This window comes from Malania oleifera, chromosome 1 (genome assembly GCF_029873635.1).
Source record: "Malania oleifera isolate guangnan ecotype guangnan chromosome 1, ASM2987363v1, whole genome shotgun sequence".
In the NCBI taxonomy this organism is placed as follows: Eukaryota; Viridiplantae; Streptophyta; class Magnoliopsida; order Santalales; family Ximeniaceae; genus Malania; species Malania oleifera.
The window spans coordinates 134,416,595-134,439,175 of NC_080417.1; the positions used below are offsets into that span (position 1 = coordinate 134,416,595).

A 22,581-nucleotide genomic window follows, 5' to 3' on the forward strand; every position below is an offset into this window, starting at 1 on the left:
TAAGAGCAAAAGGGAGGTGTCTATCATGTGCCTTGGCTCGGACCACTTCTCAACTCTACATCAAATATTCAACTCCACATTTGCTTCGTTAGGAGTAGTCCATCCACTACTCCACAGAATCACTCACTATTCATTACACAATATTACATGTTATAATAAACAAGGTAACGTGCAAATCACCATTGAGTTTAAAGCTTTTAAGTTCTTGCTATGATAAATTAGTAAATTACATTCCAATTCAATATCTTCATGACATGGGAGGAATTTAGGGAATTTAGGTTGAGCATGAATTTTAGTCTTAAATTTGAATTTGTGTAAGTTTATATGAAGCTTGATATAATTTAATGTTGTATTTTCTTCAAGTTTATGTATGTCCAAATTTAAGATTAAATTCCAAACTTTTAAACATTAAATTAGTGTTCATTAGTGAATTTTTAACTATTCACAAGTTACATGCTTCTCTATTCATTTTAGTGTATGCTCTTTGCACTGCATGTTGCTCACTATTACTCATTGCACATATTGCTAGCAATTGCATTCACATCTTGAATGTTAAAAGGGGAGGAGGCTCATTAGTTGAGTTGTTTTTAATCATTTGATGTGTTCTTTATATATAAAAATTGATCTTTTTAAGGAAAAAATTTTGAAGTGAAGATGTTTTGAAAATAACTAGTGATAGGAATCTTTCACAATCTGTATAAGTAAATCACATCTGTAATATCTTTGTTAAAGTAATTGGTGTATGCACACATGCAAATGGCAATTAATTCTATTCAATAATTGTTTTTATTTTTATTTTTTACTTTTTTAAATGTAATTGCCATATCAAATAATTCCATTAAGTCACACACCTATCATTGCTGATACATGACGTATGGAAATATACTCCAACAAATATGAATAATATCTTCATATGTTTGAAGAATGCAAGTTGACAATAATGTTGTAATAATTGGAGATGTGAAAATGTACCATGCTTGAAAATATCGACAAAATCGAATAAAATTTTATTGTTTTGCTTCATTAGATTCTGAAAAACCTAACGTGGTATTTAGGAGCCTAATTTTTGGGGCTCGGATTTGTATTTTGTGATATGGAGTAAAATGTAATACAGAATTATATTGAATTTCTTTTAAATCCGCATAGTATAAAAAGCAAGCTATGAAACCCTTGTTCCCAAACGTAACACAAATATTTTGTTTGGTTTTAGTTTCATATATTTTTCTTTTTTCTATCATTTCTTGTTTACCTCTTCAAAATATGCCCAAAACTATTGAAAATGTTAGCTTTCACCGTAATTCCTAATCTTATAAATGCCATTTGGATTCTGCTTCAACCTCAAACCTATTTTTTAATGATTGCTATTGTCCAGTTTTTGAAATACAAAAAGAATACTAAAAATTTTAGAAATTTCATTATTGTCACCTCAATTTCCTCACAATAATCCATTTGTATTCTAATTAAAATACCAAAAATGTATGAAAATAAGATTTTGATTTTATTTTTTTCATTTAAAATACACTTGTACAAATATTACTCAAAATAAGATCGTTGCATTAATAAGAAAATCAATTGAATGAATGATGTATCACCACTCTTTTGAACCAAACTTCTATTTCGAAGGTCTTTAAGTTCTTTAGGTGGGAAAGGATATGAGGTTGTTAAAGTAGCATGTGGTTACTTTCATCGTATATCCCATATTGTCTAGTTTAAGCATAATAAATTCTCAATGAATTGATATAAAAAAAATTAAAAGAGATATCTTCATATTTTTTTAAATATCTTACATCCGTCCATCATTGTTTTTGGTCCACTAGTGAAGGCTCATTAATAATGTTTGAGCCATACTGAGGCAAGTCAACTTTCATTTCACACCTTCTCCGGACCCTTCTAAATTAGAACTGCAATTTTCAACTTATTTGAAAATATAAAATTTTAACTACTAAGAAGCTTCCATTGAAAGTATTTCAAGAAAATGTTAGGAGAATAAAAATGATGCCTAATGGACGTACCAAAACAAAAATTGACCAAAATCAGCATTTCCATTCCAAACGTATATATGTAGGTCTTAGCTTTGCTGCCAAAGATTTTGACCATAGGGCTCTGCCAAACCCCACTCAGTAAATATTTTGGCCAATGCAACAATAACTTGGCCTCAGAACTTTGTGGGATTACAACTTCCCCATTCCTTCCCAGGAGGAATTTTTTATTCCCAACCTAAAGCTTTAAATACCCATCACTTCCCTTGGCTAGTACCCACCAAACGGAACCTACACAAATATTCCATCTCCTCCATTTCCTCAACCTTGCAGCAACTCAAAAACTTTCAGTAGTGAATATGGCTGCCACTCTCATCCAACTTACGACCATCCTTTTTACCCTCACCCTCCCTCTAACATTCCTAGCCTCCCCGTCTCCAATGGCCTCTTTCATCGCCGAGGACGCAGAAGACTATGAAGAGTACGTAATCGATACCCCATTCCACAGCACTGGATCCTTGAGGGGTCGACTTTTGGCGAGCGTTGTAAAGAAAGGTACTCATTGTGAGGTTAGTAGCAACATATGCAATGGGGTTTCTGCGAACAATGGTGCTAGCCGTCTCTTTTGCTGTAAGAGTCATTGCCGGAATGTCTTGCGAGATAGAAACAACTGTGGGATATGCGGACACAAGTGTCGTTTTGGTCAACTTTGTTGTGGTGGCAAATGCATCAATGTTGGTTTCAACGATCTTCATTGTGGCAAGTGCAACAAAACTTGTGGCTTGGGAGTTAAATGTGAGAACGGTTCATGCGGATATGCATCTTGAATCAACCCAAAGAATTACTATGTAGGAGCTAGGAGTCCATGCATAGAGATTTAATTTCATTGTCTTGATTTTTAAATTATTTTTTTCTTTTGTAATTTTAACGGTATGATGTTTGTCACACCCTAATTACTTCAGTGAACATATTGATTAGTTGAATTGTTGTATTGATTAGGGAAATAAGTGAAATGTATATGCATGAAGATTTATAATTATTTTAAGTAATAAAATAATCATAAGCATTTATAAATTTCTATGTTCTTCTATCTTGGTTTCCTTTTTTATTTATTTTTACCTTGAAAATAGAGTTCCTAAATTTAGTTTGGTGGTGATTTTCTTTTATGATTGATGTGCTTAATATTATAAGGAGAGTGTATGTACAAAGCTCTTTTACTTTAGAAAATAATAATAAAAAAATAATTATTAGGTATATTGTTTGTTTCAAATTGCTTAAATAAGTGGAATTTTTATGAAGCTGCCCGCATTTTGGATCAACACCCAAACAACGAAAGAAAAAAACTAGGTCATTATGCAATGAATAACCATTTCTTTTAAAAGGCTAAGAAACTTACTATTTAGAAAAACTAAACAAAGGAAGAATATAGAAATAGGAGCAAATGCTAAAAATATTTTATTGAGAAGGAGCAATAAATTTAGCCGGTAAAAGAGAATTCAAAAAAATGTTACTTTATCTTGAGCCTAGAGAGATACAATTGTTGTTTCCAATTTTATGATTTCAGAGATTCAGTTGTTTGTTTTCTTTCATGTTTCATGAATAGTAGATGTTGGGTAAGGTGCATGTTTATTTATGATATGCCTAGTTGTAAAATAGTTTCTTACTTTCTTCCTTAGGTTTCAATTTTCATGGCACCCAAATGGCCAATTTGTTTTGTTTGTAGACTCTATCTATCTATGTCTGCCTGTCAGCAATTCCATTGCAAGGGTCAAGTTTGTGGGCTTTGAAATATGGGGACTTTTGGTCTTGCTCAATTAAGACCTAGCTTTGTGTGAGTTTAATTAAATAAGAGCAATAGGGAGGTGTCTATCATGTGCCTAGGCCAGGACCACTTCTCTACTCCAAATATTCAACTCCACATTTGCTTTGGTAGGAGTAGTCCATCGACTACTCCACAAAATGACTCACTAATCATTACACAGTATTACATGTTATAATAAACAAGGTAGCATGCAAACGCACCATTGAGTTTAAGGCTTTTAAGTTCTTGCTATGATAAATTAGTAAATTACATTCCAATTCAATATCTTCATGACATGGGAGGAATTGAGGGTGTAGACACCTTATTTTTACCCAGGCCCAATATATGTATTACTATTATTATTATTATTATTTTTATTATTATTATTATTATTATTATTATTTTATTTATTATTATTATTATTATTATTATTAATTTTCACTAATCTTATTATTATTATTATTATTATTATTATTATAGAATTATTATTATTATTATTATTTTTATTTCTATTTATATTGTGTATTATTATTATTATTATTATTTATTTTTCATTAGAATTATTATTATTTTATTATTATTATTACTATTATTATTATTATTATTATTATTATTTTATTATTATTACTTTTATTTTTATTTTTATTTCTATTTATATTGTGTATTATTATTATTATTATTATTATTATTATTATTATTATTTATTTATCTTTGTTATTACTATCATTATTATTATTTTAATAAATATCATTATTTTCACCTTATTATTATTATTATTATTACCATATTAATAATTATTCTCATAAATATTATTTCCAAAAGAAAAAAATACCATAAACTAAAAAGGAAAGGGGAGATTTAGGGTTTCTAATTTTTGCTCATAAATAGGCTTTTCTTCCCTTCAAAGAGAGGACAGCCGGGGCTGCGCACAAGAGTAAAAAAATTCTGTCTTTCCTTTTCTTCTTGCTCTCTTTCATACACCCGGCGCTGCACCGCCACAGCCACAGCCGGAGAAATAAAAAATCCTTGCTTCTTCTTCTTCTGCTTCCCAACCTCCAGAATTCCAGCTCCATCCGCTTCTAGCAACCACCACCGCACCCAGCCATCTTCTCCGGCCACCTCTGCAACACCGGCCACTCCTGCTCCCGGCGTATCCCATTAAGTCACAGAGCCCCGGCCACAATTGGCAGCAGTCCACACCAACACTCGGTACTCCCCACCACAGCAAACCCGGCCAGGAGTAGTAGCACCACAATCACCAGCAGGACCAGCTGCGAGCTCCATCACCGCACCAGCACCTTACGGCCAGTAAAGCACTCTCCTGCTGCGAATCTCCAGCAGCCGAGACTCCTTTCTGTTCCAAGCACAGCAGGACCAGCCGCGAGCTCCATCATCGCACCAGCACCTTACGGCCAGTCCAGCCCTCTCCTGCTGCGAATCTCCAGCAGCCGAAACTCCCTTCTGCTCCAAGCACAGCAGCCCAGCAAACCTCTGTAAGTCCCCCTACCCGTGCACACACACAAACCCACACATGTACCGAACGCACACACGCACACTGTTTGGATTTTTAGATTTAAAACTTTAAGTTTTTTTGTTTTGTTGTACATGCATATTATATGATTAATAATAGATGTTTCATATGGCTACTATATATTTGTTGTATATTAATCATAGAATTTCTATTGATATTGTTATTATTATTATTATTATGTATTAGTCATGTATTATTATTAAAGTGTTTGTACAAGTATCATAATAAAGCTTTTATTATTATTTTGTATTGACATCGTTATCTTATATATACGTAATGGCTCGATTTAATACTTTCATTATTTTATTCTGATATGTAATAGCCTATGTGTATTCTTTATTTATTTGACATATATTTTATCATCCCATACATGTGTGTTATTGACTTATGGTATTAATTTTTGCAGGTTTATTGTGTATTTATTGTCCATGTGCTTTCGCACGTAGTATATTTAGGGAGTTTTAATTTATGTCTAAATTTATTGTATATATTAAATAATATTATTATTATTGGATTTTATTATTGTAATATGTGTTTTAACGTTTAATATCCATGCAGTATTTTCCTTGTTGTTATTTTTGTGTTGTAATACGCATTGTAGTATTTCTGATGTTGTAACATTTGTTTAAATGATAATATCCAAGGTTATTTTAGCTTATTGGGAAATATCGTAATTTTTGCACAAGTATATATAAATATAAATATATGTTTTATTATTGAATGTTAAGCTCATGTATATTTATATTTACGTAATATTGTTGTTGTATTATTATGTAATATTGTGTATTCATATTATTGTTGTTATATTGTGACTGTAGTTTAGTGGTGAGAATTCTAAGCTATTGCCGGTAAGTGATTTTGTATTATTTAGCATGTATTTTTAATCGATGTTGTATTATTTAACAATTTATATTGTTTAGTGTTATTTTACATTTTGTTTTATATGTTAGTATTTATGTTTTTTAAGGTTAGGTTTATCATGTTAATACGGTTTAATTTTTCTTGTAGTTTATTTGCGTTATTTAAATTCGTTCACGGTTTTGGTTATGATTGTTTATTATTTAAATCATTTCATATTTTATGTGTAGGTTTGTTTAGGATTTTGGTAGTTTTCACGTTTTTAGAAGGTTGATAATTTTATGTTTAAGTATTGTTTTAGGGTTTGAGTTATTTGCTTATTATTATTAGTCTTATTATTGCACATTAATTTTCGTCCACATCATTGCATATCAATTTCTAGTATTTTCATATTATTGAACACTCCTTGATAAAACTAAATTTATTTCCATATTTATTTTTAGGGTTCCCCTCTTGTGGCATATTGATTTCTCTAGAGTTTGTATATACTTCCTATTAGATTCATAACTTGAATTGTTTCCATAATTAATTTCTTTCCCTTACATGTTTATAAAAGTATATAATTTCTAGGGTTTAATTTGTTCCCACATTGTCATTGTATATTAATGGTAAGACTATGATTGTTTCCATAACTTTTATAGTATACATCCTATATTTATTCTAGGGATTAATTGTTTCCATAATGACTATTGTATATATCGTTATTTATCTTGGGAATTAATTGTTTACATATGTGCATATATTGAGGTTTTGATTATTTATAAGTGAGTATCATTATATTTATAGAATGTTAATATCTTACTATATGCTTGTGTATTATTATTATTATTATTACGTGTAGTATGTCATTATTAGTATTACTGTTATTAGTATTATTATTATTGTTATTATTGTTATCGTTATTGTTATAAGTTTAGTATTATATTATCATTCTTATTTTTGTGTGTATATCATTACTATCTATTAGGTGGGTTTATTATTAGGACATGTCATTAGGTATTATAGCAATTTATTATTATATCCCTATTATTATTACACGTATTATGGTAATTTAATTTCTTAGTTTATTATCTTATTAATATATATATTAAAACCTCCTATACTAATATTTTCCTATAAAATTTTACATATAATTTCAAAATTTTGGGAGTGTATTTTCTTAATTATTATCCCTATGATTTAATTGCAAGGGGTATTAGCCTTTGGGCATCACGTACCCTAAGCTCTGAGGGTTTCAATATATTTCATGATGGGATTAGACCCTAGTTTTAAAAAGACTTGGGCTTGGATTGCTTAGAAAATATTGGCCCGAATTTTTGGGTAATAGGGCCGAAGCCCATTTTTGGAAATCTGAGTTTGACCCTTTTTGAAAATCAGGCTTGGGCTGAGTTTTTACTTAGGAAAAGGTCGGGCCTTGGTTTGTTTTTAAAGAATTGGACCCAAGTTATTTGAAAAGGGTTGGGCCGACCCATATTTTAAAATGCTCAGGTCAAGTGCTTCATTTTTTTTTTTTTTAAAGGATGGGCCATGGTCACATTATTGGGCTTTTCTGAATACTGGCTAAGTAGTATGTATCTCTAAAATGGATGTCAAATGTATGATATAATACAAAGTATCTCATAACATATATACAACATACTATACATGGAGTAGGATGTGGCTCATGTCCCAACCCAGGGTAGGTATATATATACAGGGTTCTTCATGATTCTATCCTAATTAGGGAAGACTATAGACAAGTATGTGTGGGTAAGCTCTAATCCCTATATACAAAGGTTCCCAATCTAACCTCCATCCTCACCCAAAAGGGGTTTGGACGAAGTTTCATTGTGACTCTACCCCCCTTTATTACTTACTCTCCCTGTGCGCCTCTCGAATCCTTAGCATTCTTTTCTCTTCTGCCTTCGTTCTCTTATCTTATGGTCAGCTAAGTAGGAGTATATCCGATGCCGTATCTTTTTTGTTTTCAGTCAGCCTTCTGGTAACAATGGCATTGCGATGCCCTGAAGATACTTCCCCGCATCCCTTTCCTGGCGCAACCCGGGGCCTGATTTATTAATCATTTTCTGCAAGCCACCATCTACGTGTAGTAATAAATATCTGCGGTTTAGAGAAACAGATCCCTCCATGTGTCAGGTGACGTTTATGATCTCAACGCTCGGACATGAACTTCACAATGGGTTCTTTCATCCGCTTCCCCACATATTGAGTGAAAGAATATTGAGTAACCCATTATGTCGGTTTTCTCCATAACACATACCAGTTTACCCCTACTACATATTTCCACTCGGCTGAGCCAAAGAGGAACGGAACGCCCCCCATTATTATGTATCCAAGCCTTCCACAAGAGACAACTGTATGAAGGGTTTCCATGACTTAAGTGATATTGAAGGTTATTGTGTCGCATCTAATAGGGATGTCCAACGACCCTACCCTGCTCTTCGTTGTTTCCATCTAAGGCAAACGCAACCCACCAATTGTTTTGGTGTCACATAAGAGGCTCAAGTGGGTAACCTCTGCAGTGTAGCAATTGCATAACATTGAGGGAATGACCCAATTATCTATCAAGACTCGAGACCTCATATGAAGCCTTACATTTCGTGGATAATAGGCAACTCCTTGTTGTGCCCTGCCCATTCTGGTGGAATTTCTTCATCGTAAGTGGATGGTAGTTGGAGGCCGCCAGACTTCCGATCACCTTATTGAATTGATCAACGCTGATATCTTGGGGAATGTCGCCTTGATTTACGGCTTTAAGTAATCGCTATCTCCCGATGGTCTCTGAATTTAGTAGAAGCGCCAACACAGGATATTGAACCAACATTTTTTTCTTTTACGTTGGTCCACAATGTTTTTGTCTCGTATGCTTTATTATCTCAGGACTCTTCCTTCAGCCTCTCCGTTGATATTGGAATTTCCCTGCCCTATCTGGTTGTCCTTCCCCTGCATTCTGTCGATTGGTTTGTAAGGACTCTGGCGTTATACACCCTACCCACTCTTTCGAGTTATCCCTTTTATTTAACCCCCCCCTGCTAATTGCTAGCGTTCCTCGCCTTCGACATACGCTTCACATTCGATTTCCATGGTACTGTGCTTTGTTACTCCTTGTATGGAATGCCGGGGAGGTAGAGATCAACCAAGCGAGAGCTGGTGCTCTCCCTTTTTGGTGGGAAGAGCCTTGTTTCTGGTCAGTAAATGGTTTTTAATTAGTGGCACCACTGATGATATACTGTCTGTTTTCCCCCCACGACTTGCATCTCTCTCTCCACTTTTTCGTGTACCACCAATCTCTATAAAAACTTGTTATCCACCATCTTTTTGCAAAAACTTTTGTTTTTCTAAAGGGTACACACTTTTCACAGATCTTCCCTTCTTTACAACTTTGACATAAACAAGTGCATTAGTGGTGGTCAAATGGGCCTCCTACCCTATCCTGAACCCGACCTGCCCCAAACAAATTCATTGAACACCCATCTAAGACATGCGTTCAACTCCACCTCATTCGTCCCTTCTTCCTTATCATTCCTACATTGCTAACCACCCCCATGATGTGCAGAGGGTTCCCTGAATTCCTGGTTGTTTATCATCAAATGCTTAGCCATCCGGCGTCTCTTAGTGGTTTGAAACCTTATTTTTGAATGCCCAACACCGGTCAATAGTGTGCCCGGGATGTTAGCTGTGAATGCACACTTGGCTCGGGGTCCTAACCATTGCGGAAGGTGCCGTAATGACCATTCCCAGTAATGACTAGAAACTAAGTTCCCTTGCCATCACTTGTGGGACTAATGCTGAGTATGGTCATTGGAAGGGATCTATCCTTCTCGTATTTTTTTTTTTCTCTGGATGCCTCTATCATGGTTCGCACTTCGGTTTGGTAGGCATGGGTCCCGGAAGGAACAACTTGGGTCTACCTCTGTAATGAACTGTCGGATTGACATAGGTTTCGAAAGCCAAATCCTCCCTAGCCCCTGAGCCATGCGCTCTTTTTGATATTGTTGTCTTTGAACCATCTGAACCGCTTCCTCCTTCTTCTTTGCTTGTCCACTTCTTGCCTAGACCGTCTCTGTACTAATACTTTAGTTCTCCCGACTTGATGGCCGTCTCAATCCCTTCTCTGGTAGAAACAATGTCCATGAAGTCTGTGGGGTGCTCCTAATAAAAGAGATGCGCGAAGTAATGATCCTTTCAAGGTATCACAAATATGGAAATGCCCCCTGTCTTCCACAGGAGATTGACTTGACAGGACATGTCCCCTCCAATCCTCCACCCTGTATTCATATTCTCTAATGTTTTCGGTGGGCTTCACTGCATACTCTGCAAGGTCATCCGTCGGGTGCCCATTTCCTATACATGGCGGTGTTGAGTTTAAAAGATTAGCAGATCTTCCAGTGTGCGTAATCCGAGCCCGGCCGCGATCTTGTTGAATACCACCGTCTGCTCCCGTCAACTTCCTTGAAAGCAATGCATCATTATTCTCTCAGGAGCGGAATGTGCAGCCATTTTTTGCAACACAGGCGCCAGTGAGAGTCCGAGGCAAATGGTTAGTTCCATTAAATTTTTCGAAATCTGGTACTTTGAAATTTTTCGGTGGCAAAAGTGACCTTTGGCCGAGGCACAAATCTTGGATTCGACAGGTCGATGTAGTTGATCCCTCAATAAGCTTTTCATGCGTTCCCTCACGTACATCGTAATTGTCGACGTTCAGATTCAGAATCTGTTTTTCATTCCCCATGATCAGACGCTACTCATTGGTGGGGTCCCACTGCTGGAAACCCGTGGCTGGTATAAAACATTAGGAATGAACGGGTATACTTGGCATTTGAACCCTCCATGACGCCATGTAATTGGAGCTGACGTCTTTTCCACGGCACTGGGGTACTCCCTGGATGATGAGTAGGGTCCATTCTTATTTCCGGATCATTCTGCACTGCTTTTTCTTTGTTCGTCAAATTCTTGATCTTTCTCATTTTTTTTTTTTCAATTCAATTCTGCTTGTCCTTGCTCGATGCCCAGGACTCTGCCTTCCCAACTTTCACCCCTCATTTACTTTGGCCTTCTCCGGTATTGTTTGATGCGTGACAGTCTTCAATGTTGCTGCGTGCTCAGACGAATTCTGTGGCTAGGCACTGCAACCAAAACTTGCCTTTTTAGAAACCGTGAAGGCTAGGTCATGAATCCAGAAATGCGATGGTCCCCTTTTTAAACAGTGTAGAAATTCACAAATATAAAAAACATTGTATGGCAACCGATACGTATCTTTAACCAAGGTTTTCTGGAAAAATCAATCGTCCTTCTAGAAGAAAAATTTGCTTTTTTTTTAAAAGGATCCCCGTTTTATACCAATCAGGAATGTCCTCCCGATCCTTATGTTTATTGCCTACCACGTTTTCCAGAATAATCCATTCGAATATTGAACCAATATCTGCTCAACTGATTTCCCGGACTTCTACAGCTTGCTGTGTCATCTGCCTTATCAAACTCGGACTTGGCTTCCCAGTAGCCAGCTTTTCGTTATGCACAACCGGCTTCCATCCTTTTTCTACTAACTTGGGTTATAGTTCCACCTGCTCATCCCACTGATCTTTCCTGTTTCCTAGTATGTAGAGTGATTCCTTTCATTTTTCAGTTCTGGCTTTTTTTTTCTAACATCTGAGATTCTGTCCAATGCTAGTTGGAGTGTGCGTCTCTTTTCCTTTCTTAATGCCAGTCTTTCCCTTTCTGTTGGGGGGGGGGGGGGGGGGGGGGGGGTAACACTGATGCGTTCCTTCGCTGATTTTTTCGACGATAGATGTAACCAACTCTCTTTTTTTCCTTTTCCTTTGATCCTCATTAACTACCCCACATGGCTTTTGCTTTTCTGCTAAGCGTACCCCTTCTTGCAAAATGTTCCTGTATGTCTAATGCTGGGTCTTTGTTTTGGCTAATAGGATCCCTTGCTATTTGTTTGCCCTGTAATTCGCTCTTTTAGCCAACCATAGTTCACTAGTTTCCTTCATTTGGGTACCTGACCCTTGATGGCCGATTCTATTAATACACATGTCTTCCATGCACTGTAAATTCTCGGACGTCCGTCTTTGACCTCCCCCTTTCGTTCGAGAATCGAGAATTAGCCGCCCGTGTGGTCCCTGTGTATAAACTGGGTGGTTTGCCCCTATGTGCCCTTCTAAGCATAAGTGGCGCATACGCTATCCCTCCCCAGGGGCCAAGTAGAGTCACCTTGGGAGATCCACACCTGTATATAAATTGGTCGAGCCCAATCCATGGTGCTTGCCAACGAGTCCCCCTGCTTTCCTAAATGTCGTAGTCTCGACTTACATTCAAATTTAATTGGCATGTTTTTCCACTTGACGGTTTCCGAATTCCTGCTAAGGGATTCTGAGTGGCGAGTAAGCGTTACGAAAGCCCCCGGTCGCAGGTAAGTGGACTCATCATCCATCTACAGTAGGCGGCAACAAGCAAATCAACTCTCATTCCTTGACGTCCGTTTTTGACCGACAATTCATGGAGAGATCAAAAGTACTCGGCCAGGATTCCAGGGACGGTTTATTCTCCCCCATCTTTTACTGTGCTACAAAAGATAGTTTCTGATCTATAGTCCCTACCTCCTTTTGGCAAATCTGAATTATCACGCATAGATACGAAGGCTAACATATTCATCGAGTCCTTCCCCACTTCCTTTTCTACCGTCTCTTCAAGCATGGCCAGGGTGATTGTTGTATCTTCTCTCTTCTGAACTTTAACAATAAGCCACCGCTGTCGTCATGTCAATTCTTTTACAAAAGAATGCTCTAGGATCATGCACGTCAATTTTTGATAGGCGTCGTTAACTTATTAAATGCAGCAATGAGGTTATAAACCTCCTCGTAGTTTGGGCCAGGTCTTACTCCATCCATAGTGAAGCCCAATACAAGGATTCAGGAATTCCACTATCACCTACTGCACCTCCCTCGACACATGGGATTTTACGACACATGAAGTAGGAACCCAATTCTGTCCTACAGTTGTGGAAAATTTCAACGGCGCTGAGGTGCCACCCCTCCCAAATGGACTCAGTTCTTCCAAAGATTTTTGACCTGGTAGTTAGGTTGACTCGATCTAGCACCCTCGATAACCGATTGTCCCTTATTCACGCTATCCCCCATTGACTTTGCCTGATTTCGCAGCGTAACATCCTTTACCGCGACCTCCTTTCATGCGTGACTAGGTGTCCCTTCCATGAATGACTCTTATCTTTTTCCAAAATCTGCTAACACAAGTTATGCCGACTGATTAGTACTGTCAGCACATAAATGAAAGTTTAAAGCGTGACCATTTACACACAGAAGAATGAAGCTTTGAAATTTTCAAACCTAAGGGTGTATCTAGTGCTCACATACATCCAACACGGATAGATCATCATGCACCTATCCGGCCAATGGTAATGCGTGTGAAATTAATGCATGAATGCATGATTGCAATAAACCTACTAGCTCTTTGTCAGAATTTTGAAAACAATCCCGCACGATGAAGAATTTCAGATTAAGACGACATTGATGTGCCATAATTTCAATTCAACTCCTTCCCCTTAACCATTCCTTTCTTATGACGGTCCATGTCCCTCGTAGTCTATAGGGTCAAATTATGATCGGAGGTTTGGGGTGACCCAAGCTACGTCAACCCCTTGGGAATTTCTTCATGCGGGCTTGTGAACTTAACATGCCCTTGGACCTCGAGTATTTTAAAGAGGGGTTGCATAGGTCACTGATGGGGATTAGGCGCCCTAGTTTTAAAATGACTTGGGCTTGGATTGCTTATAAATATGGGCCTGAATTTTTTGGTCATAGGCCGAAGCCCATTTTTGGAAACTGAGTTTGACCCTTTTTGAAAATCAAGGCTTGGGCTGATTTTTTTACTTTAGGAAAAGTCTGGGCCCTCTGGTTTGTTTTTTAAAGAATTGACCCAATTTATTGAAAAGGGTTTGGGTGGGCCGACCCAATAGTTAAAATGCTCAGTCAATTGCTTTTCATTTTTTTTTTTTTTTAAGGATGGGCCGGTCCCTTATTGGCTTTTTTTGAATCTGGCTAAGTAGTATGGATCTCTAAAATGATGCAAAGTATGAATAATACACGTATCCTCATAACCTATATACAACATACTATACTGGAGTAGAATGGTGGCTCCTGTCCCAACCCCAGGGTAGGTATATATTACAGGTTCTTCATGATTCTATCATAATCCTAATTAGGGAAGACTATAGACAGTTGTGGGTGGGTAAGCTCTAATCCTAATATACAAGGTTCCCAATCTAACCTCCATCCTCACCCAAAAGGGGTTTGGCGAAGTTTCATTGGTGGGACTTCTACCCCCCATTTAGTACTTACTCTCCCTGTGCGCCTCTCGATCCGGAGCATTCTTTTCTCTTCTGCCTTCTTCTTATGGTCAGCTAAAGTAGGAGTATATCCGATGCCGTATCTTTCATTCATGCCTTCTGGTAACAATGGCATTGCGATGCCCTGAAGATACTTCCCCAACCCTTTTCCTGGGCAAAACCCTGATTTAATCATTTCTGCAGCCACCATACGTGTAGAAGAAAAGATCTGAGGTTGAGGGATAACAGATCCCTCCATTATAGTAAGGACGTTGATGATCTCAAACGCTCGGAATGAATCTTCATGGGCTTCTTCAGCCGCTTCCACATAGGGAGTGGAAGAAGATTGAGTAACCATTATGTCGGTTTCTCCATAAACACATACCAGTTTATCCCCTACTACAAATTTCACTCGCTGATGCAAAGAGGACGGAACTGCCCCAGTATTATGTATCCAAGGCCTTCCCAAGAGACAACTGTATGAAGGTGTAATATCCATGACTTGAAAAGTGATATTGAAGGTTATGGGTCCAATCTGAATAGGGATGTCAAGCGACCCTACTGACTCTCTTCGTGTTCCATCGAAGGCACGCACCACCAAATTGTTTGGTGTCACATAAGAAGGATCAATGGGTAACCTCTGCAGTGTAGTCATTGGCATAACATTGAGGGATGACCCATTATCTATCAAGACTCGAGACATCATATGATCCTTACATTTCGTGGATATATGCAACGCCTTGTTGTGCCCCTGGCCTTCTGGTGGAATTTCTTCATCAGTAAAAGTGATGTAGTTGGAGGCCGCCAGACTTCCGATCACATGATTGAATTTATCAACGCTGATATCTTGGGGAATGTAGGCTTGATTTAGGACTTTAAGTAATGCCTCCCGATGGGTCTCTGAATTTAGTAGAAGCGACAAAACAGATATGTGAACCAGCATTTTCTTTAGTTGGTCCACAATGTTGTACTCGCTATGCTTTATTATCTTCAGGAATTCTTCAGCCTCTCCGTTGGATATTGGACTTTTCACTGCCCTATCTGGTTCCCCTGCATTCTGTCGATTTGTTTTAGAGGACTCTGGCGTATACACCCTACCACTTCGAGTTATCCCTTTTACCCCTGCTATATTGCTAGCGCTTCCTTCGACATACGCTTCACATTCATATTTCCAGGGTACTGCTTGGTTACTCTTGTATGGGAATGGCCTGGGAGTAGAGATCACCAAGCGAGCTGGTGCTTCCTTTGTGGGAAGAGCCTTGTTCATGGTAGGTATGAATGGTTGATTAGTGCACTGATGATATACTGGTCTGTTTTCCCCAACGACTGCAATCTCTCCACTTTTTCGGGTACAACCAATCTCTATAAACTTGTTATCCACCATCTTTTGCAAAAACTTTCTAAAGGTTACACACTTTTTCACAGATCTTCCTTCTTTACTTTGACATAAACAAAGTGCATTAGTGGGGCAAATGGCCTCCTACCCTACCCGACCTGCCGCAACAAATTCATTGAACACCCAATCTAAAGACATTCGTTCAAAATCCACCTCATTCGTCCCTTCTTCTATCATTCCGACATTGCTACCCCCATGATTGGGCAGAGGGTTCCCTTGAATTCCTGGTTGTTTATCATCAAATGCTAGCCATCCGGCTTCTCTTAGTGTTTGAACCTTATTTTTGAATGCCCAACAACGTTCAATAGTGTGCCCGGGAGTGTTAGCGTGATATGCACACTTGGCTTCGGGGTCATACCATTGCGGAAAAGGTGCCGTAATGACCATTCCAGGAATGACTAAAACTAAGTTCCTTTCCATCAATTGTGGGAATAATTCTGAGTATGTCATTGGAATAGGATCTATCCTTCTCGTATTTCTCTGGATGCCTCTATCATGAGTTCGCACATTCGGTTGGGTAGGCATGGTCCCGGAAGGAACAACTTGGGGTCTACCTCCTGTATGAACTGTCTGATTGACAGAGGGTTCGAAAGCAAAATTCCTCCTAGCCCCTGAGCCATGCTCTCTTTGATATTGTTGTCTTTGAACCATCTGAACCTCTTCTTCCTTCTTCTTGCTTGTCCACTTCTTGCCTAGACCAGTCTCTGTACTAATACTTTTAGTTCTCCCGACTTTGATGGCCGTCTCAATCCTTTCTCTGGTAGAAACAATGTCCATGAAGTCATGGGGGGTTGCTCCTAAGAGATGCCCGAAGTAAGGATCTTTCAAGGTATTCACAAATAGGGAAATAGCCTCCCTGTCTTCCACAGGAGGATTGACTTGGACAGACATGTCCCTCCACCTGTATGCATATTCTCTAAATGTTTCGGTGGGCTTCACTTGCATACTCTGCAAGGTCATACGATCGGGTGCCATTTCTATAACATGGCGGTATTGAGTTATAAAAGAATTAGCCAGATCTTTCCATGTGCGTATCCGAGCCCGATCTTGTTGAATATACCACCGGATGGCTGCCCCTGTCAAGCTGTCTTGAAAGCAATGCATCATTAGTCTCTCATTATCGGAATGTGCAGCCATTTTTTTGCAACACAGGCGCAGGTGAGTTCGAGGACAATTAGTTCCATTAAATTTTTCGAAATCTGGTACTTTGAATTTCGGTGGCAAAGTGACCTTTGGCACGAGGCACAAATCATTGGGATCTACAGAGTCGAATGTATTGGATCCCTCAATAGCTTTCAGGCGTTCCTCCAGTACATCGTATCGACGTTCAGTTTCAGATCTGTTCATCCCCAGATCAGAAGCTACTAATGGGGGGGTCCCCACTGCTGGAAACCCTTGAGCTGGTACATTAGGAATGAACGGGGGTATACTTGGCATTGAACCCTCCATGACGCCAGGTATTGGAGCTGACGCTTGTCCACGCACTGGGGTAAATCCTGGAGGATGAGTAGGGTCCATATCTATTTCCGGATCATTCTGCACTGCTTTTCCTTTGTTCGTCAACAATTCTAGGATCTTGCTCATTTTTTCATTCAATTCTTCTTGTCCTTGCTCTATGCCCAGGACTCTGCCTTCCAACTGTTCACTCATTTCTTTTGCCCTTCTCCGGGTATTGTATTGATGCGTGACAGTCTCAATGTTGCTTGCTCAGACGAATTCTGTGGCTAGGCACTGCAAACCAAAACTTTCCTTTTTAGAACCGTGAATGCATAGGTATGAATGCATGAAATGCGATGGTCTTTTTAAGACAGGTGTAAAATTCACAAATATAAAACATATGTATGCAACCTAACGTACTTTAACCAAGGTTCATGGAAAAGATCATCGTCATTCTAGAAGAAAAATTTGCTTTTTATTAAAAGGATCCTTTTATACAATATGACATTCATCCCTGATCCTTATTTTTATTGCCTACAACGTTTTCAGAAATAATCCAATCGAATATTGAACCAATATCTGCTCATGATTTCAGGACTTCTACATCTTGCTGTGTCATCTTCTTATGCAAAGCTCGGAACTTGGCTTCCCAGTAGCCAGCTTTTGTTATGCACGGCTCCATCTTTTCTAGAACTTGGTTATATTTTCCACTCTGCTCATCCCACTGATTTTCTAGTTCCTGTATGTAGAGTGATTTCCTTTCATTTTCAGTTCTGGCTTTTTCTAACATCTGAGATTTCTGGTCCAATGCTACTTGGAGTGTGCGTCTTTTCTTTCTTAATGCCATTATTTCCCTTTCTGATTGTAAACACTGAGCTTTCTGTCGCTTGATTTTTCGACGATAGAATGTAACCAACTTCTCTTCTTTTTGCCTTTCTTGTTGATCCTTCATTACTACCCACATGGCTTTTTCTTCTGCTAAGCGTAGCCCTTCTTGCAAATTTTCCTGTATGTCTAATGCTGGTGTCTTTGTTTGGGCTATAGGATCCCTTGCCATTTGTTTGACCTGTGAATTCACTCTGTTAGCCAACCATAGTTCATAGTTTCTTTGGGTACCTGAACCTTGATGGCCTGATTCTATTAAGTACACATGTCTCCATGCTACTGTAAATTCTCGGACTCGTCTTTGATCATCACCCGTTTCGTTCGAGAATCGAGAATTAGCCAGCCCGTGTGTCATGGGTATAAACTGGGTTGCCCCTATTTGCCTTCTAAGCATAAGGGGCGCATACGCTATCCCTCCCCAAGGGCCAAGTAGAGGCACCCATGGGAGATTTCCACACCTGTATATAACATTGGACGAGCCCATCCATGGTGCTTGCCAAACGAGTCCCCTGCTGCCTAAATGTCGTAGTCTCGACTTCCATTCAAATTTATTGGCATGTTTTTCCCACTGGACGGTTCCGAATTCTGCTAAGGGAATTCTGAGTGTCGAGTAAGCGGTACGAAAAGACCCCGGGGCGCAAGGTAAGTGACTCATCATCCATACATACAGTAGGGGCACACAACATCTCATTCTTGTACGTCTTTTGACCTGACATTCATGGAGAGATCGAAAAGTCTCGGCCAGGATTCCAGGGACTGGGTTGATTCCCTCTTTTACCTGTGCTACAAAAGAAATAGTATTCTGATCTATAGTCCCTACCTCCTTTGGAAATATGATTAACCCATAGATAGCTAAGGCTAACATATGCATCTGAGTCTCTTCCCCATCTTCCTTTTCTAACAGTCTCTTCAAGCATGGCCAGGTGATTTTTGTATCTTCTGTCTTCTGAACTTTAACCCCGATGACGTCATGCAATTCTTTTACAAAAGATGCTCTAGGATCATGCACGTACATTTTGTAGGGCGTCGTTAACTTAGTTAAATGCAGCAAGGAGGTATACTCCTCGATAGTTGGGGCCATGTCTACTCCATCCATAGTGAAGCAACAATACGAAGGATTCCAGAATTCCACTAGCACCTCGATCACATGGAGATTTACGGACACATGAAGTAGGAACCCAATATGTCCATACAGTTGTGAAAATTTCAACCGGCGCTGAGGTGACCACCCCATCCAAATGATTCTCAGTTCTTCCAAAGAGTTTGACCGGGTATTTAGGTTGACTCGATCTAGCACCTCGATCACTGATTCCTTATTCACGCTATCTCCCCATTGACTTTGCTGATTCTCAGAGTACATCTGTACCGCGGACTCCTTTTCATGCGTGACTATTGTGTCTTCCATGAATGACTCTTATCTTTTCCAAAATCTTGGCTAAGCACAAGGTATGCCTACATGAATGTAGTATGTCAGGCACAGTATGATAAGTTTAAAGCGATGACATTACACAAAGAAGAATGAAGCTTTAATTTCAAACCTAGGGTGTATCTAGTGCTCAAATACATACAAACACGGATATGATCATATATGCAACCTATCATGCATGGGTATGCGTGTGAAATTATGCATGAATGCATGGATGCAATGAAACCTAACTAGCTACTTTGTCAGAATTTTGAAAACATCCCGCTAATGAAAGATTTCAAGATTAAGACGACCATTGATGGGCCATAATTTCAATTCAACTCTTCCCTTAACCATTCCTTTCTTTAATGACGGTCCATGTACCTCGTATTCTATGAAAGGTCAAATTATGATCGGAGGTTGGGGTTGACCCAAGCTAGTCAACCCCTTGGATTTCTTCAATGCGGGCTTGTGAACTTTAACATGCACTTGGACCTCGAGTATTTTAAAATATGGGTTTCAATATATTTCATGATGGGATTAGGCCCTAGTTTTAAAAGGACTTGGGCTTGGATTGCTTAGAAAATATTGGCCTGAATTTTTGGGTAATAGGGCCGAAGCCCATTTTTGGAAATCTGAGTTTGACCCTTTTTGAAAATCAGGCTTGGGCTGAGTTTTTACTTAGGAAAAGGTCGGGCCTTGGTTTGTTTTTAAAGAATTGGACCCAAGTTATTTGAAAAGGGTTGGGCCGACCCATATTTTAAAATGCTCAGGTCAAGTGCTTCATTTTTTTTTTTTTAAAGGATGGGCCATGGTCACATTATTGGGCTTTTTTGAATACTGGCTAAGTAGTATGTATCTCTAAAATGGATGTCAAATGTATGATATAATACAAAGTATCTCATAACATATATACAACATACTATACATGGAGTAGGATGTGGCTCATGTCCCAACCCAGGGTAGGTATATATATACAGGGTTCTTCATGATTCTATCCTAATTAGGGAAGACTATAGACAAGTATGTGTGGGTAAGCTCTAATCCCTATATACAAAGGTTCCCAATCTAACCTCCATCCTCACCCAAAAGGGGTTTGGACGAAGTTTAAATTGAGCGGAGTGGTTCGCGGGTCCCCACAAGCCCTGCCACGTGGGGACAAACGCTATTACACTCCTATCTAATCCTAGTAAGGAAAGCTCGGGTATAGAGCGTGAAAGTGTGTGCATTTAAATTTAACCTAATCCCGCTATCCCCACATTTATTCACATACTATAAACAATATGGAAACAAGATATCTACCATTAATACATATATTCAAAAGATAAGGAAACACAATATATGCAATTAATATGTTTATTCAAAAAAAAATTTGGAAACAAAAAATAAGGAAACAAAATATTTATGATTAGTATACACAATATCTATAATTAATATGCTTATTCACAATATCTAAAATTAATATGCTTTATTCAAAATATTTGGAAACAAAATATCTACAATTAATATTCACAAAATTAGGAAACAAAATATTTTTAACTAATTTTGGTTATTTACAAATTATGGAAGTAAAATATTTACAATTAATCAAAGTTTATTGACAAATTACAATATTTACAAAATAAGGAGTAATTAAAAGATTTATTAAATTTAAACTTGGGATAATTTTCAATTAATTAATGGCTCGACTCTCTAAGTCCCCAGCGGAGTCGCCAAGCTGTCGCAGTGTCCCGGGAGCGCGTGTGCCCCGGGCGGCGAGATTAAAATCAATTTAATATTTCATGGAAAAACATGGTGTAGGAGTCGCCACTAACCTTTAGTGCGGTTAGAACACATGATTACTACTCCGTTAGGGGTAGGATCGGTCTACATTACCACAGTTAGGCTCGGGAGTTCGGTTACGCGAGGGGAAGGTACGAGCACCCCTACGCGCCCGTTCTTACGAACGGTACCTAATTAATTGAAAATTATCCTTAAGTTAATCTAATAATTCTTTAAATTACTCCTTTTTTTATGAATTTATAAGTACATGTAAAAAATAAATAAATAAATAAATAAAATAATAAATGAATAAAGATAATATATATATATATATAGATATTCCCTCAGAGCTTAGGGTACGTGAAGCCCGAAGGCTTATACCCCTTGCAATTAGATCATAGGGATAAAATTAAGAAAATACACTCCCAACATTTTGAAATTATATATATAAAATTTTTATAGGAAAATACTAGTGTGGGAGGTTTTAATATATATTAATAAGATAATAACCTAAGAAATTAAATTACCCTAATATGTGTGATAATAATAGGGATATAATAATAAATTGCTATAATACCTAATGGCATATCCTAATAATAAACCCACCTAATAGATAGTAGTGATATACACACAAAAATAGGAATGATAATATAATACTAAACTTATAACAATAACAATAACAATAATAACAATAATAATAATACTAATAACAGTAATACTAATAATGACATACTACACGTAATAATAATAATAATAATACACAAGCATATAGTAAGATATCAACATTTTATAAATATAATGATACTCACTTATAAGTAATCAAAACCTCAATATATGCACATAGGGAAACAATTAATTCCTAAGATAAATAACGGTATATACAATAGTCATTATGGAGACAATTAATCCCTAGAATAAATATAGGATGTATACTATAATAGTTATGGAAACAATCGAAGTCTTACCATTAATATACAATGACAATGTGGAAACAAATTAAATCCTAGAAATTATGTACTTTTATAAACATGTAAGGGAAAGAAATTAATTATGGAAACAATTCAAGCTATGAATCTAATAGGAAATATATACAAACTCTAGAGAAATCAGTAAGCCACAAGAGTGGAACCCTAGAAATAAATATGGAAATAAATTTAATTTTTATGAAGGAGTGTTCAATA

At 37.8% G+C, this 22,581-nt stretch overlaps 1 protein-coding gene across 1 annotated transcript; it reads left to right on the forward strand.

Moving 5' to 3' along the window:
* The first annotated feature begins 2,338 nt into the window (after positions 1-2,338).
* On the forward strand, positions 2,339-2,806 carry LOC131149121 (protein GRIM REAPER-like). Its single transcript, XM_058099237.1, has one exon. The coding sequence runs from the start codon at positions 2,339-2,341 to the stop codon at positions 2,804-2,806; it is 468 nt and encodes a 155-aa protein (XP_057955220.1).
* Positions 2,807-22,581: the final 19,775 nt, after the last annotated feature.

Coding starts and splice junctions, on each gene's coding strand:
- LOC131149121 (XM_058099237.1), top strand. CDS start 2,339: ATGGCTGCCACTCTCATCCAACTTACGACCATCCTTTTTACCCTCACC.